This window comes from Mandrillus leucophaeus, unplaced genomic scaffold, assembly GCF_000951045.1.
Source record: "Mandrillus leucophaeus isolate KB7577 unplaced genomic scaffold, Mleu.le_1.0 Scaffold250, whole genome shotgun sequence".
In the NCBI taxonomy this organism is placed as follows: domain Eukaryota; kingdom Metazoa; phylum Chordata; class Mammalia; order Primates; family Cercopithecidae; genus Mandrillus; species Mandrillus leucophaeus.
In genome coordinates, this window is record NW_012102588.1 from 364,682 (window position 1) to 376,970 (window position 12,289).

Below are 12,289 nucleotides of genomic sequence, written 5' to 3' on the forward strand. Positions count from 1 at the left end.
AACCCTGGTTTTCTTATTGCAATATATGCTCTTCATGCTATACTGATAGCAAAATTCAGTTGGAAGCAGACAGTAGATCAGGGCCTTTCAAAAAGTGATGAGAACAAAACACAGTATCTAGGTCTCAGGTCATCACTTGAAATATGTCATCACTTCAAACTAGAAAAGAAAAATCCTTAATACCAAAGTTAGTTAACAAAGTGCTTCTTAACGTTTGATATAAAGATTCTTTCATTCTTTACTATAGCTTATTATCTTGACTCAAGTATCAGAAAAGTTTATAGGTAGCTCCAAATTGCGCTAATAAAGTAATTTTAGGTTTAATAAACAAGTATACAATGCTATTCAAAAAACTCAAGATTTTCAGCACTAGAATATATAACTAGTTCATAGAAAATGGCAGTGGACTAGAATAAAGTTGGAAGAGAAATGTATAAAATGAGGTTATATAATCCCCAAGAGAAATGGCCCTAAAAGTCTAACAAAAAAACAGTAATACTAGATTATCATCTGCAATTCCTACCTCTTTACCTGACACAACACAGCAAATGCTTGATAATTTTTTCACCTAAGCCTCAAAATTTCAAATCTAATATTGATCTGAATGAGAAGACCTAAGAAACAAGACATACAAATCAACTGCACTGTGGACTGAATTTGAATCCCAATTCAAATAACTTAAAAAAAGAGAGACAATTGGAATTCAAGTATTATTTAGATATTCAAACATTATTAGGGAATTACTGTTGATGTTTCCAGTGTGATAGTGACACTGTTTCTTTTTATACATCTGCAGTATCCCAAGGACAATCACGACCTTTCATATTAAGTTATTTAAAAGCAGCAGCTAGGCAAAATAGACTTCCACTTGGATTCTGTAGACACCTGAGATTTTATAACTCAAGTTATTAATTTCCTACCATTATCTTTACAAATACGGAGGCAACTTGATGGGCAAGAAAATCATTCTTAAAGGAACTAAAACATGTAGAGCCTCAGTACACTTTTGATACTAACATTCAAATTTTAGTAACACAGGTAACATCAATGTGTATATTTTTTAGTTCTTAGTCTAATATTTCAGTTTCTGTAGTTTTCCTTCATATGATTTTAACAGTAGCTACTTATGAGAGCCTATGAATTGTGTTGAGAAAAAATTTTTAAAAGATGTATTTAATAAAAAAAAAACATTCCTCGGAGTAAAACATAACCTCTTCAACCACATTCATCACTAATGATGCTGTTATATACTTACTGTCAAGTTGTCTCTCAGTAATTGCATTATTAGCGTGCTGTCTTTGTATGACTCTTCACTTAATGTATCAAGTTCAGCAATGGCTTCATCAAAAGCCTATGATTTAAAAATAGTACATTAGATTTCAATGCTCAAGTAATAAAGACTGCTAAATTTCTATGTAACAGGTAAAATACATACTGTCTTTGCAAGAGAGCAGGCTTTCTCTGGGGAGTTCAGAATCTCATAATAGAACACAGAGAAGTTAAGGGCCAGACCCAGTCTGATAGGATGTGTTGGTTGCATTTCCTTTTTGCTGATTTCAAAAGCTTCTTGGTATGCTTGTTGTGACTGATCCACAATCCCTGGATAAGACACACCAAAACGTACTGAGATAAAGTGTGCATTGTATCTTCACCCCTCAAACCAAACCTTTAATATCTCAGGTATCCTTTGAAATACTAACCTGTAACAGCTTAATACTGGTTAATTGAACAAGGCCCTTTAATTTTTTTTCAAAGGGAGTTTTCTCCTGGTACACACTAGTCATCGGTCAATGTCAAGATAAAACAACTTTATAATCTCATTACTGTTATATTTTTTAAAAATTAACTAGTTTGCACTGCTCCTCAGTTACACTGTAACCACTATTTCTTTTTTCTTGAGACAGGGTCTGGGTCTGTCACCCAGGGTGGAGTGCAGTGGCACAATCAGGGCTCACTGCAGCCTTGATCTCCCAGACCCAAGTGATCCTCCCACTTCGGCCTCTAGATTAGCTGGGACTAAAGGCTTGCACTTGCACCACCATGCCCAGCTAATTTTCAAAACATTTTTTGTAGAGAGAGATGTTGCTCAGGCTGGTCACTTTTCTTAAAATCTTGAAAAAACATCCCTGTGCACAAAATTGGCTTTTCAGAAAGCATATATATTAGAATACCAGTATTAGGCAGTAGATATATATTCTCAGAACACAAAAAAAAACACTGCTACTCCTTATTCGGCACTCTAAGCAATTAAAAGCAAGGAATTATTTACGCTTCAGAGACTCTTCCTCACTATGTTATCTTATACAAGTTCAACCAACAGGTTTAAAAACAGCATACCTTTCTTGTCATCACCAGCCGCAACCTCAGCCAAGTAACGATAGTAATCTCCTTTCATTTTCAAATAGAAGACTTTGCTCTCTGCTTGTGAAGCATTGGGGATCAAGAACTTTTCCAAAAGAGACTTAAGAAGAAAAGAAACAGACATAGTGAGAATAAAACATTTACAAAACTGAAAGAACTTGCATTTTTTAAAGGACAAACTATAGCCTTAAGTTATACAACTTTAACACCCAGTCACTGTCAATACAATTGTGAATGCAGCTGGCACATGAATTTGTGGTTTAAAGCAGAATGCTTTGGGCAGAAATACTTTAAGTTTGAAGTTAGTGTTCAGTTTATTATTTGAGGACAATACAATTGAGTATCAGTCCCTGACAATGTCATCTATGTACATACTGATTTCAATGAATGTGAAGCATGACCGTTCATATTTAGGAACATTTTCTAATGAGCTGGCAAGCTTTCCATCTGAAGTTTCATGTGTTCATGACATGAAAATAGAACATACGGGATGAACCTTTTGGGACTCTGAAGAAATGACTAAAGCAGAAACCAATAATGTAAGACACTTAAGGAGTCCATGCCAGAGAGAGAGGAACAAAATAAACTTCATTTATAAGAACACAATTCAAGCAAACCTCACAACAGATTAAAAAAACTATTCAAAACGAAAGTTTCATTTTTCCTAAATTAAGACAGTGGTACGGGCCAGGCACGGTGGCTCATGCCTGTAATCCCAGCACTTTGGGAGCCCGAGGCAGGCAGATCACATGGTCAGGAGATCGAGACCATCCTGGCTAACGCGGTGAAACCCCGTCTCTACTAAAAAATACAAAAAATTGGCCAGGCACGGTGGCAGGAGCCTGTAGTCCCAGCTACTCGGGAGACTGAGGCAAGAGAATGGCATGAACCTGGGAGGCGGAGCTTGCAATGAGCCGAGATCACACCACTGCACTCCAGCCTAGGCGACAGAGTGAGACTCCGTCTCAAAAAATAAATAAATAAAAATTTAAAAAAATTTAAAAAGACAGTGGTAGGAGACTTACAGATCTTAAAAGAGCAGACCTTTAATAATCTCATTGACGTCATTTTCGGCTAGTAAGATACATGATTACAGATCATCCCAGACAACAGATAAAATTAAATCATCCTCCTATAAAATTCTGTCTAAAACTATTACTACAGTCTGAGTCATTTGATCAGGATTTTAAACATTACACTCTGTAATTGATTTTAAAGCAAAAAAAATTAGATCATTGTGTTGGGGATGGGAAGACTCAATAAATGTGTAATTTTTAAATTTTCAGTTAAGGGGGAGAAAAATAATTCTAGTAGTAGAATTAGGTAAACATTAAAACAAACAAAAAAACCCCAACCACCCATTCTCACTATCCTGCTTCCTTTAAAGTTCAAGTACACTCTGGGAATCAAGGTGAAGTCAATTTTAGTTGAGCTAAATTCCAAATAAATCCATACTTACAAAACAAAGTATGAGTATACATAGCACCTATTTATATGCAAAATATAAATTTGAAAAATGCTTTTAAATAGTAACTCTAACTTTGTGTTTACCCATTATGTTCCAATGGTGGGTAGGTGAACAGTTTTAACCCAACTTCTTCCCCCATTTTTTTTTTTTTTTTTTTTACAACTCAAGCTAGATAACCCAGATGAAGTGGCAGTAGGGCCAGATTGCACTGTGCTGTAAGAAAGGTTAAAGGTGAGAAAAGTCAACCTGAAATGATGTTTCCTACAATTATTAACTGATACTTAAAAATACTGGCCTGAGGCCGGGCGCAGTGGTTCATGCCAGTAATCTCAGCACTTTGGGAGGTTAGGGTGGCAGGATCACTTGAGGTGAGCCTCATCAGTATGGTGAAACCCTGTCTCTACTAAAAATACAAAAATTAGCCAGGGCACCTGTAATCCCAGCTACTTGGGAGGCTGAGCCAGGAGAACTGCTTGAGCCTGAGAGGTAGAGGTTGCAGTGAGCTGAGGTTGCACCACTGCACTGCAGCCTGGATGACAGAGCAAGATTCCATCTCAAAATAAATAAAAAATAAAAATAAAACTACTGGCCTGAAATCAGAAGAACATTTTGGTTAGGACAGCAACCTCTGTATTACACCACATTCATACTTTCATATCCAAAGTTCTCTTAGCTGCAAAAGTGTTTTGTCCTTTGTATACAATGCTTTTTACCACCTATGGTTGCTCTCTGGAGATCTGCCTCTAACACTGGAAAAGACTTGCATTTAAAATAGTCAGGTGAGTCTTTCCACTTAAAAACAATATTTTAAGAAACAAATGACCAGGGTTTTCAAAAGTTTCATTGTTATACAAATTGTATTATTCATTCAACTATGGGAGATGGCATAAACATAGTGGCTCTGGGGTGAGTCTGGATTTGAATTACAGCACTCAACACTGTGAACTACTTAATCTCAATGATTCAGTTATCTCAACTGTAAGGCAGAGACCTCTAAGATTGTTGAGAAAAAATACAGGTAAGCACTTAGGAGTAAGCACTCATTATCTATTATCACAGTAACACCAGACACTATGCTAGAAGCTGGAAGCTGGAAGCACAATATTCTGGTACTTCATAATCTAGCTGTAGAAGCAAGGCTATCATTCCTTCCAGTACAATACACTTTAAAACAACTATTGCAGGGCACGGTGGCTCACTCCTGTAATCCCAACACTTTGGGAGGCTGAGGTGGGAGGATCACTTCTTGAGACCAGGAGTTTGAGACCACCCCAGTGAACATAAGATCCTGCCTCTACAAAAAAATTTAAAAGTTAACCAGGTGTGGTGGCACACTCCTATAGTCCCAGCTACTGGGGAGCTGAGACGGGAGGATCGTCTGAGTCCAGGAGTTTGAGGCTGCAGTGATTTATAACTGAATTGTACCACTGTACTCTAGGACAGGGTGACAGTGAGACTGTCTCAAAAAAAGCAATACTGCCTAATCACGTCTTTCACTTTTCAGTAACTTTAACCCCCTCTATGTATGTAGAGATGAAGGCCATAAACACGTGCAGTTACTTAAGAGTGAACCAATCACTGAAGATGTAAAATTTTAAAGCTATACTAAAAACTTAAGTTTTTAAGGAAAGGTGTTGATAAATGCTACTAAAATGAGTAATCTGTCTTTTGTAGGTAGTAACTTTGGAATCCCTACATGTTTTATTTTACACTGGGGTAATATGCTGAACTACTTTAAGTAGTTCCCTGGGAATTAAAATGGCAGTTAAGCACTTCTTTCCCCAAAGTTGAACACCGAATTAACCATAAAACAACTTTAAAGCTATTTGTTAGAACCCACAAGTAACAGAAGAGTTGGGTAAACAGCAGTCAGGCTGCTTATTGGCCCAATGATAGACCAAAAGAACCAAACAAGTGGCAAGTGTTTCTGGTGAGATGCTGACCATAAGAGCTGAGAAAGGTGGCTGGGCATGGTGGCTCACACCTATAATCCCAACACTTTGGGAGGCCAAGGTGGGTGGATCACGAGGTCAGGAGATCCAGGCCATCCTGGCTAACACGGTGAAACCCCGTAAATATAAAAAATTAGCCGGGCATGGTGGCGGGCACCTGTAGTCCCAGCTTCTTGGCAGGCTGAGGCAGGAGAATAGCGTGAACCCGGGAAGAGGAGCTTGCAGTGAGCCGAGATCGTGCCACTGCACTCCAGTCTGGGCGACAGAGTGAGACTCCATCTCAAAAAAAAGGAGTTGAGAAACGCATAAATGGCGTACTTCTAATAAATCGTCCAATGATATAAGCTAATTAAGATTTAAAAACCAAAAACCAAGCAAGACTGGATTAAAGATTAAATTTAAAGGGGCTAATACTGTAGCTCAAAAAAAGCTAACTATAAAAGAACATTTTCTGCCAGGCGCGGTGGCTCACGCCTATAATCCCAGCACTTTGGCAGGCCAAGACGGGTGGATCACCTGAGGTCAGAAGTTCAAGACTAGCCTGGCCAACACAGTAAAACCCCGTCTCTACCAAAAATACAAAAAATTAGCCAGGCGTGGTGGTACATGCCTGTAATCCCAAGTACTCAGGAGGCTGAGGCAGGACAATCACTTGAACCCAGGAGGTGGAGGCTGTAGTGAGCCGAGATTGCACCATTGCACTCCAGTCTGGGCAACAAGAGTGAAACTCCAAAGGAAAAAAAAAGAACATATTCTCAGCCTCAATGGGATGATATACCTACCAGAAAGGATGTGATTCCACAATCAGGAATCAAAGTTATGGCGAGTATACTAGAAACTGTCAGGATAATGGAAAGAACAGGACATGAATGGCTCCAAGAGACAAGACCAATTAAATTTAGCAAGAGGGAAGATTTCTGTTCAGTATGAGAAAACTTATGAGTGATCCAGTACTGGAACAGGTCACCTGCTCAGTGAATGCCCTCTTTTCACATAAAGGTATAACAAGAAACTAAAGAGGATAACTTGGGTATTTTGTAGAGGGGATTCATAAATGTCATCTGTTTCTTTTAAAAAAATTTTAATTGACATAATAGTTGTACATATTTTGGGGGTACATGTGATATTGATACATGCATACAATATATAATGATAAAATCAGAGTAACTGGGATATCCATCACCTCAAACACTGATTTTTTTTTTTTTTTTTTTGAGACAGAGTCTCGCTCTGGTGCCCAGACTGAGGTACAGTGGCATAATGTCAACTCCCTGCAACCTCCGCCTCCCAAGTTCAAGCATTTCTCCTGCCTCGGCCTCCTGAGTAGCTGGGATTACAGGCGTGTGCCACCACACCCGGCTAACTTTTGTATTTTTAGTACCGATGGGGTTTTGCCATGTTGGCCAGGCTGGTCTCGAACTTCTGATGTCAGGTGATCCACCCGCCTCAGCCTCCCAAAGTGCTGGGAATACAGGTGTAAAGCCACTGCACCTGGCCTCAAACATTGATCTTTTATTTGTGTTAGGAGCACTGCAATTTTTCTAACTACTTTGGTAGAAGAAATAAATGTTAACTATAATTTCCCTGTTGTACTATCAAATACTAGAACTTATTTCTACTAACTGGATTTTTGTACACATAGTCCTTTTTCAATTCTAAGGGAAGACAGAGTTCACAGAATTAGGTTAATGGTAATATAAAAGAGGCAATTAAGTATGTTGCTTTGTCAAACTGACCCAAGAATAACAAATCCAAATTTTCCAGATTTGGAAGCCGGAAGATAAAACCAAATGTAGGATAAAAGAATGAAAGAAAAAGGAAGCAGCACATATCAGAAAGCAGCAGTTACAACAAAGCAGAAAAAAACATGGCTAGAGAATGGATGGGAGGAAAGGGCTGATAGCTACTTTCAAAATATGTAGTAACTTCAGAGAATATCCTGCTCAACACAGAAATAAACCTCCTAAATTTCGTTCACCTACAATAGTACAATGAAAGCAATCATGACTGAAATAAGGTCTGAAGTAAAAAGGGGAGGGAGTGGGCACACCATAATATAAGGAAGTATACTAAGTGTCACAACTTCAACTGTATTTAGAACGAAGTCTCGCTCTGTCACCCTGGCTGGAGTTCAGTGGTGTGATCTTGGCTCACTGCAACCTCCATTTTCCAGGTTCAAGTGATTCTTCTGTCTCAGTCTCCCGAGCAGCTGGGACTACAGGCACACGCCACCACACCTAGCTAATTTTTGTATTTTTAGTAGAGACAGGGTTTCACCCGCGTTAGCCAGGCTAGTCTTGAACTCCTGACCTCATGATCCACCTGCCTCAGCCTCCCAAAGTGCTGGGATTACAGGTGTGAGCCACCGTGCCCGGTCAACTTTTGTAAAACAAGGGCTAAGTTGACTGAAGGTATTCAACTTATAAAATTTTTCAATTATCACAGTACATTAAGTTTTTAAACCAAATCTAAAGAGTCTTCAGGTCAAACATTCTACACTCAAGCACTAAATCAAGGCTAAATGTTAATCTGTTGAATCTTCCTGAAATATAATCTCATTTAGAAATCCACAGTATTTCCTCAATTTACTTCAAAATGTGTATAGTTTTACTTTTTTCCCTCCCATTAACTTTTTAAAAATTTTTATTTAGAGATGAGGTCTTGCTCTGTCACACAGGCTGGAATGCAGTGGCCCCAACATAGCTTGCCCGGCTCCCATTAACTTTTAAATGTTTTTTCATGACAGCCACTGTCTTTTAAAGATATCACGGCCAACATTTTAAAAAATACCTAACATTAATTTGCTGAATTAGAGTTAATGCATTTATACAGCAGTCACCCTAATAATATTTAGTGGGATAAGAAATCATTTACTCAGCAGCAAAATGCCACAAGAAGCTGGTATATAATACTCTGGTAAATGGCTCCTAATCCAGAGTTAAATATGTGACATGGGCTCTGAAGAGAGGACACTAATCCTTAACCTAACCAACAGGTAAATTTGAGATTTTAGAAATGAAAAGAGATTTTTCTCTCTATTGTAACATAGTACAATTAACCTCTTAGATTGTGAAAACACTTCCAAGAAATGGGGTTCAAATAACATTTTTCCTCCCAAGCCAGTTTCCAACAGATGCCTTATAATCCAACCAAAGTCTACATTCACACTGATGTTTTGTCTTTAAATCTATTAAAATAAAGGAACCACATAAATTGACCACATAAATTGAACTAGACCACATAAATTGACAGGTGGTCTAGTTCTGATTCCTTCTTAGGATAGACTCAACCTGCCCCTACTAATACGAATTTTAAAAACACTCACTCCTGCCTGTGGTCAAATATTCCTAGTGAAAAGTTAATGAACTGAGAATCCATCTCTAGTGATATGCCTTTCTCACTGGTCTTTCAGTATGATTACCCCTAAACCACCAAAACTGCTGCCTGAGCTGGTGGCAAGACTTTAACCTTATTGGCATTCAACAATTGTTAGAAGAACAGCTTGATGTAATGCAAATCGTATAAACTCTAAAACCAGGCAGACTTGAAATTCCACCCTAACCCATTAATTTTGAGAATTTACACAACAGCTAATCTTTATTTTCTCACCGATATGAAAATCCACATCAAAAGGCTATTATGAGGTCTAAATGAACGTACAGACAGGAAGGCACCATTCACACCTCCCAACCAAGAGTAGGCACTCTACTCACTGGTTGCTCAGTTACGTGAAAATAAAGTATGGAGATTCTGACATTCAAAAATCTGCTTTAGTGCTCTTGTACTCTTAAGTACATCATTTTAGCTTTGGTAATCTAAAATTTGTATAACTAGGAAAAATGGTGAAGTAAGATGCAAAAAAGTTTTCATTTAAAAACACAGGATTAAGACATATCAAAGAACAAAAGAGAAAAAGAAAACATTTCCTTTAGTACTTGGTTTCTCCTTTTAAACAACAGACTTGTTAGGAACACAACCTATGGAGACAGTCTGCTTACTGCCTAAATTCAAACTTCATCACCTTGACAAAACTCTGAAATCTTCCTGGGTCTCAGATTCTCATTGTAAAGGTGAATATTAGTAGTAGACATAATGCACAAGGTTGTTGTAAGGATTAAATGAATTAGCATATAATAAGCATTTAGCAGAGTCTGGCAAATAGTAAGCAACAAAGAAATGCTGCCATCTTTTTGGAAGTTAAGAGTCTAGTATGAACCAAATTAGACTTCAAGTACTGTTTGTACTGCAGTAACTCATCTTAACCTACCCACTCACCCACCCAGAAGCCACCTTAGCTGGGACTCCCTCTTATGTGAAATAATTTCCTAATATTTAATATTACCTTATTTCTCCCAACCATGGTACATATATGGTACAAATCTCTATAAATGGGTACATTTTCTAGGAAAAAACCCTAAATGGTAACAATACTTCAAATTTATGGCTTAAAAGTTTGTCTCAAGACCCCTTTATAGTCATAGAAAAGTAGAAAACTAAGATCATGGTGGTGGTAATTATTTTCTAAAGTTTTCGTTTTTGCTCCAAAGCTTCAATTTTATCTTTGTCAAAAATATCATTTTCCCTTAAAGTGAGAGGCTCAATTCATTTAAGATGTTTGTCGAATACCTAAGTCTGAATACCCACAGCTTATCTGCCTGCAGTTCTTTCAAGAAAAAAGTGTTCCATAAAAAAAAAGAAAAGGAGCTAGTTTATCTCACAATTCAAATAACTATAAGTGTTTTTCTTAGAGACAACCATTGGACTTCCCATTTTGCCTCACTGAAAGATGTCTATTTAAGAGCTATTAATAAAATAATGTTTCAGATTCAAGGACATTAAGAAAAACCAGTTCTTTTTGTTTTTAAAAGAAACAGTGAGTGCATAATGGTAAAGAAATACAATAATCACTAGTATAGTACCACTGCCTTGATTAGTGATAAGGAACCAGTAAGTTTGAGCTACCCTTGTGTTTGCACCAGTGCTAAATGGTACAAACAAAGTGATAAGAACCAGTAATAACAGTACTTGCTATGAAAATAGTTGTGACTTGACACCTCCCCAGAGGACTCCCAGTGGTTGGCATATCACTTTAACAACTGTTGATTTAAAGTAACCTCTGCTATGTTGTACACTTTACTTAAACATTTGTTTTTTGCCAATCGTACCTCAATAAAGCTGGAAAAATAAAGAGAAGAATCTGTGCTAAATACCATTCCATACCTAGCTCTAATGCTATGTTCTCCCTAAAGCTGATTCTTCAAAGCTATTCAGCTTCATCTACATTGTCTATACAGATAGTGTGCAGTGTAGAGCTTTTTAACTGAAGAGCAAAAAGGGAAATATCCTAATTTCTGTCAAGAAAGGACTAACGGCCAGGTGTGGTGGCTTGTATCTTTAACCACAATCACTTTGGAAGGCTGAGCTGGGAGGATTGCTGGAGGCCAGGAGTTAGTGACCAGTCTAGCAATATAGCAAGACCCCGTCTCTACTAAAAATAATTTTAAAACTTAGCCTAGTGTGGCCAGACGCCTACAGGTAACGCCTGTAATCCCAGCACTTTGAGAGGCCGAGGTGGATGAGCACTTGAGGTCAGGAGTTCAAAACCAGCTTGGCCATCATGGTGAAACACCATCTCTACTAAAAACACAAAAAGTTAGCTGGGCATGGTGGTGCATGCCTGTAATCCCAGCTACTTGGGAGGCTTGAGGCAGGAGAATTACTTGAACCCGGGAGGCGGAGGTTGCAATGAGCCGAGATTATGCCAAAACACTCCAGTCTGGCCAACAAAGCAAGACTCTGTCTCAAAAAAAATAATTTAGCCTAGTGTAGTGTGCACTTGCACTCCCAGCTACTCCAAAGGCTGAGGTGGGAGGATCACGTGAGCACAGGATGTCACGACTGCAGTGAGTGAACCACTGTACTCCAGCCTGAGTGACAGAGGGAGACCCTATCTTTTTTTTTTTTTCTTTAAAAAAAAAGGGGGTCTGGCTAAGTAAGTTGCTACATACCCAAATAACAGAATACTACACAGACATTAAGAGTGAGGAGGTACGGGCTGGCTACGGTGGCTCACGCCTGTAATCCCAATACTTTGGGAGGCCGAGGTGGGTGGATCACCTGAGGTCAGGAGTTCGAGACCAGCCTGGCTAACATGGCGAAACCCTATCTCTACTAAAAATACAAAAAATTAAGCTGGGTGGGGTGGCAGGCACCTGTAATCCCAGCTACTCAGGAGGCTGAGATAGGAGAATCTCTTGAACCCAGGAGGAGGAGGTTGTGCCATTTGCACTCCAGCATGGGCAATAGGGCAAGACTCTGTCTCCAAAAAAATAAATAAAGAGTAAGGGGGTACCTGTCAATATGAATCATAAGATATACATCAAAGTGTGTGGGGGGTATAATTTACAAAACTAAGTATATGATCTATGATCCTTATTCTTCAAGGACAGAATTGTTTGCTTTGTGCATAAATTCCCAGGATACACAAAGGACTAACAGAGATTAACTC

The 12,289-nt window shown here is 38.4% G+C and overlaps 1 protein-coding gene across 5 annotated transcripts in view; it reads right to left on the reverse strand.

Moving 5' to 3' along the window:
* The window catches only part of YWHAZ (tyrosine 3-monooxygenase/tryptophan 5-monooxygenase activation protein, zeta), a 45,725-nt gene that overhangs the window by 2,157 nt on the left and 31,279 nt on the right, over positions 1-12,289 (reverse strand). For 4 of the 5 annotated variants that reach the window (XM_011983474.1, XM_011983476.1, XM_011983472.1 and 1 more), the window contains 3 exons: positions 2,338-2,461; positions 1,436-1,599; positions 1,256-1,351 (listed from right to left, as the gene is read on the reverse strand). In XM_011983474.1, the coding sequence (XP_011838864.1) occupies positions 1,256-1,351; positions 1,436-1,599; positions 2,338-2,461 (384 nt within the window). Of the gene's footprint in view, positions 1-1,255; positions 1,352-1,431; positions 1,600-2,337; positions 2,462-12,289 lie in introns of those variants that run through there. The other variant, XM_011983475.1, reaches the window with a different exon arrangement.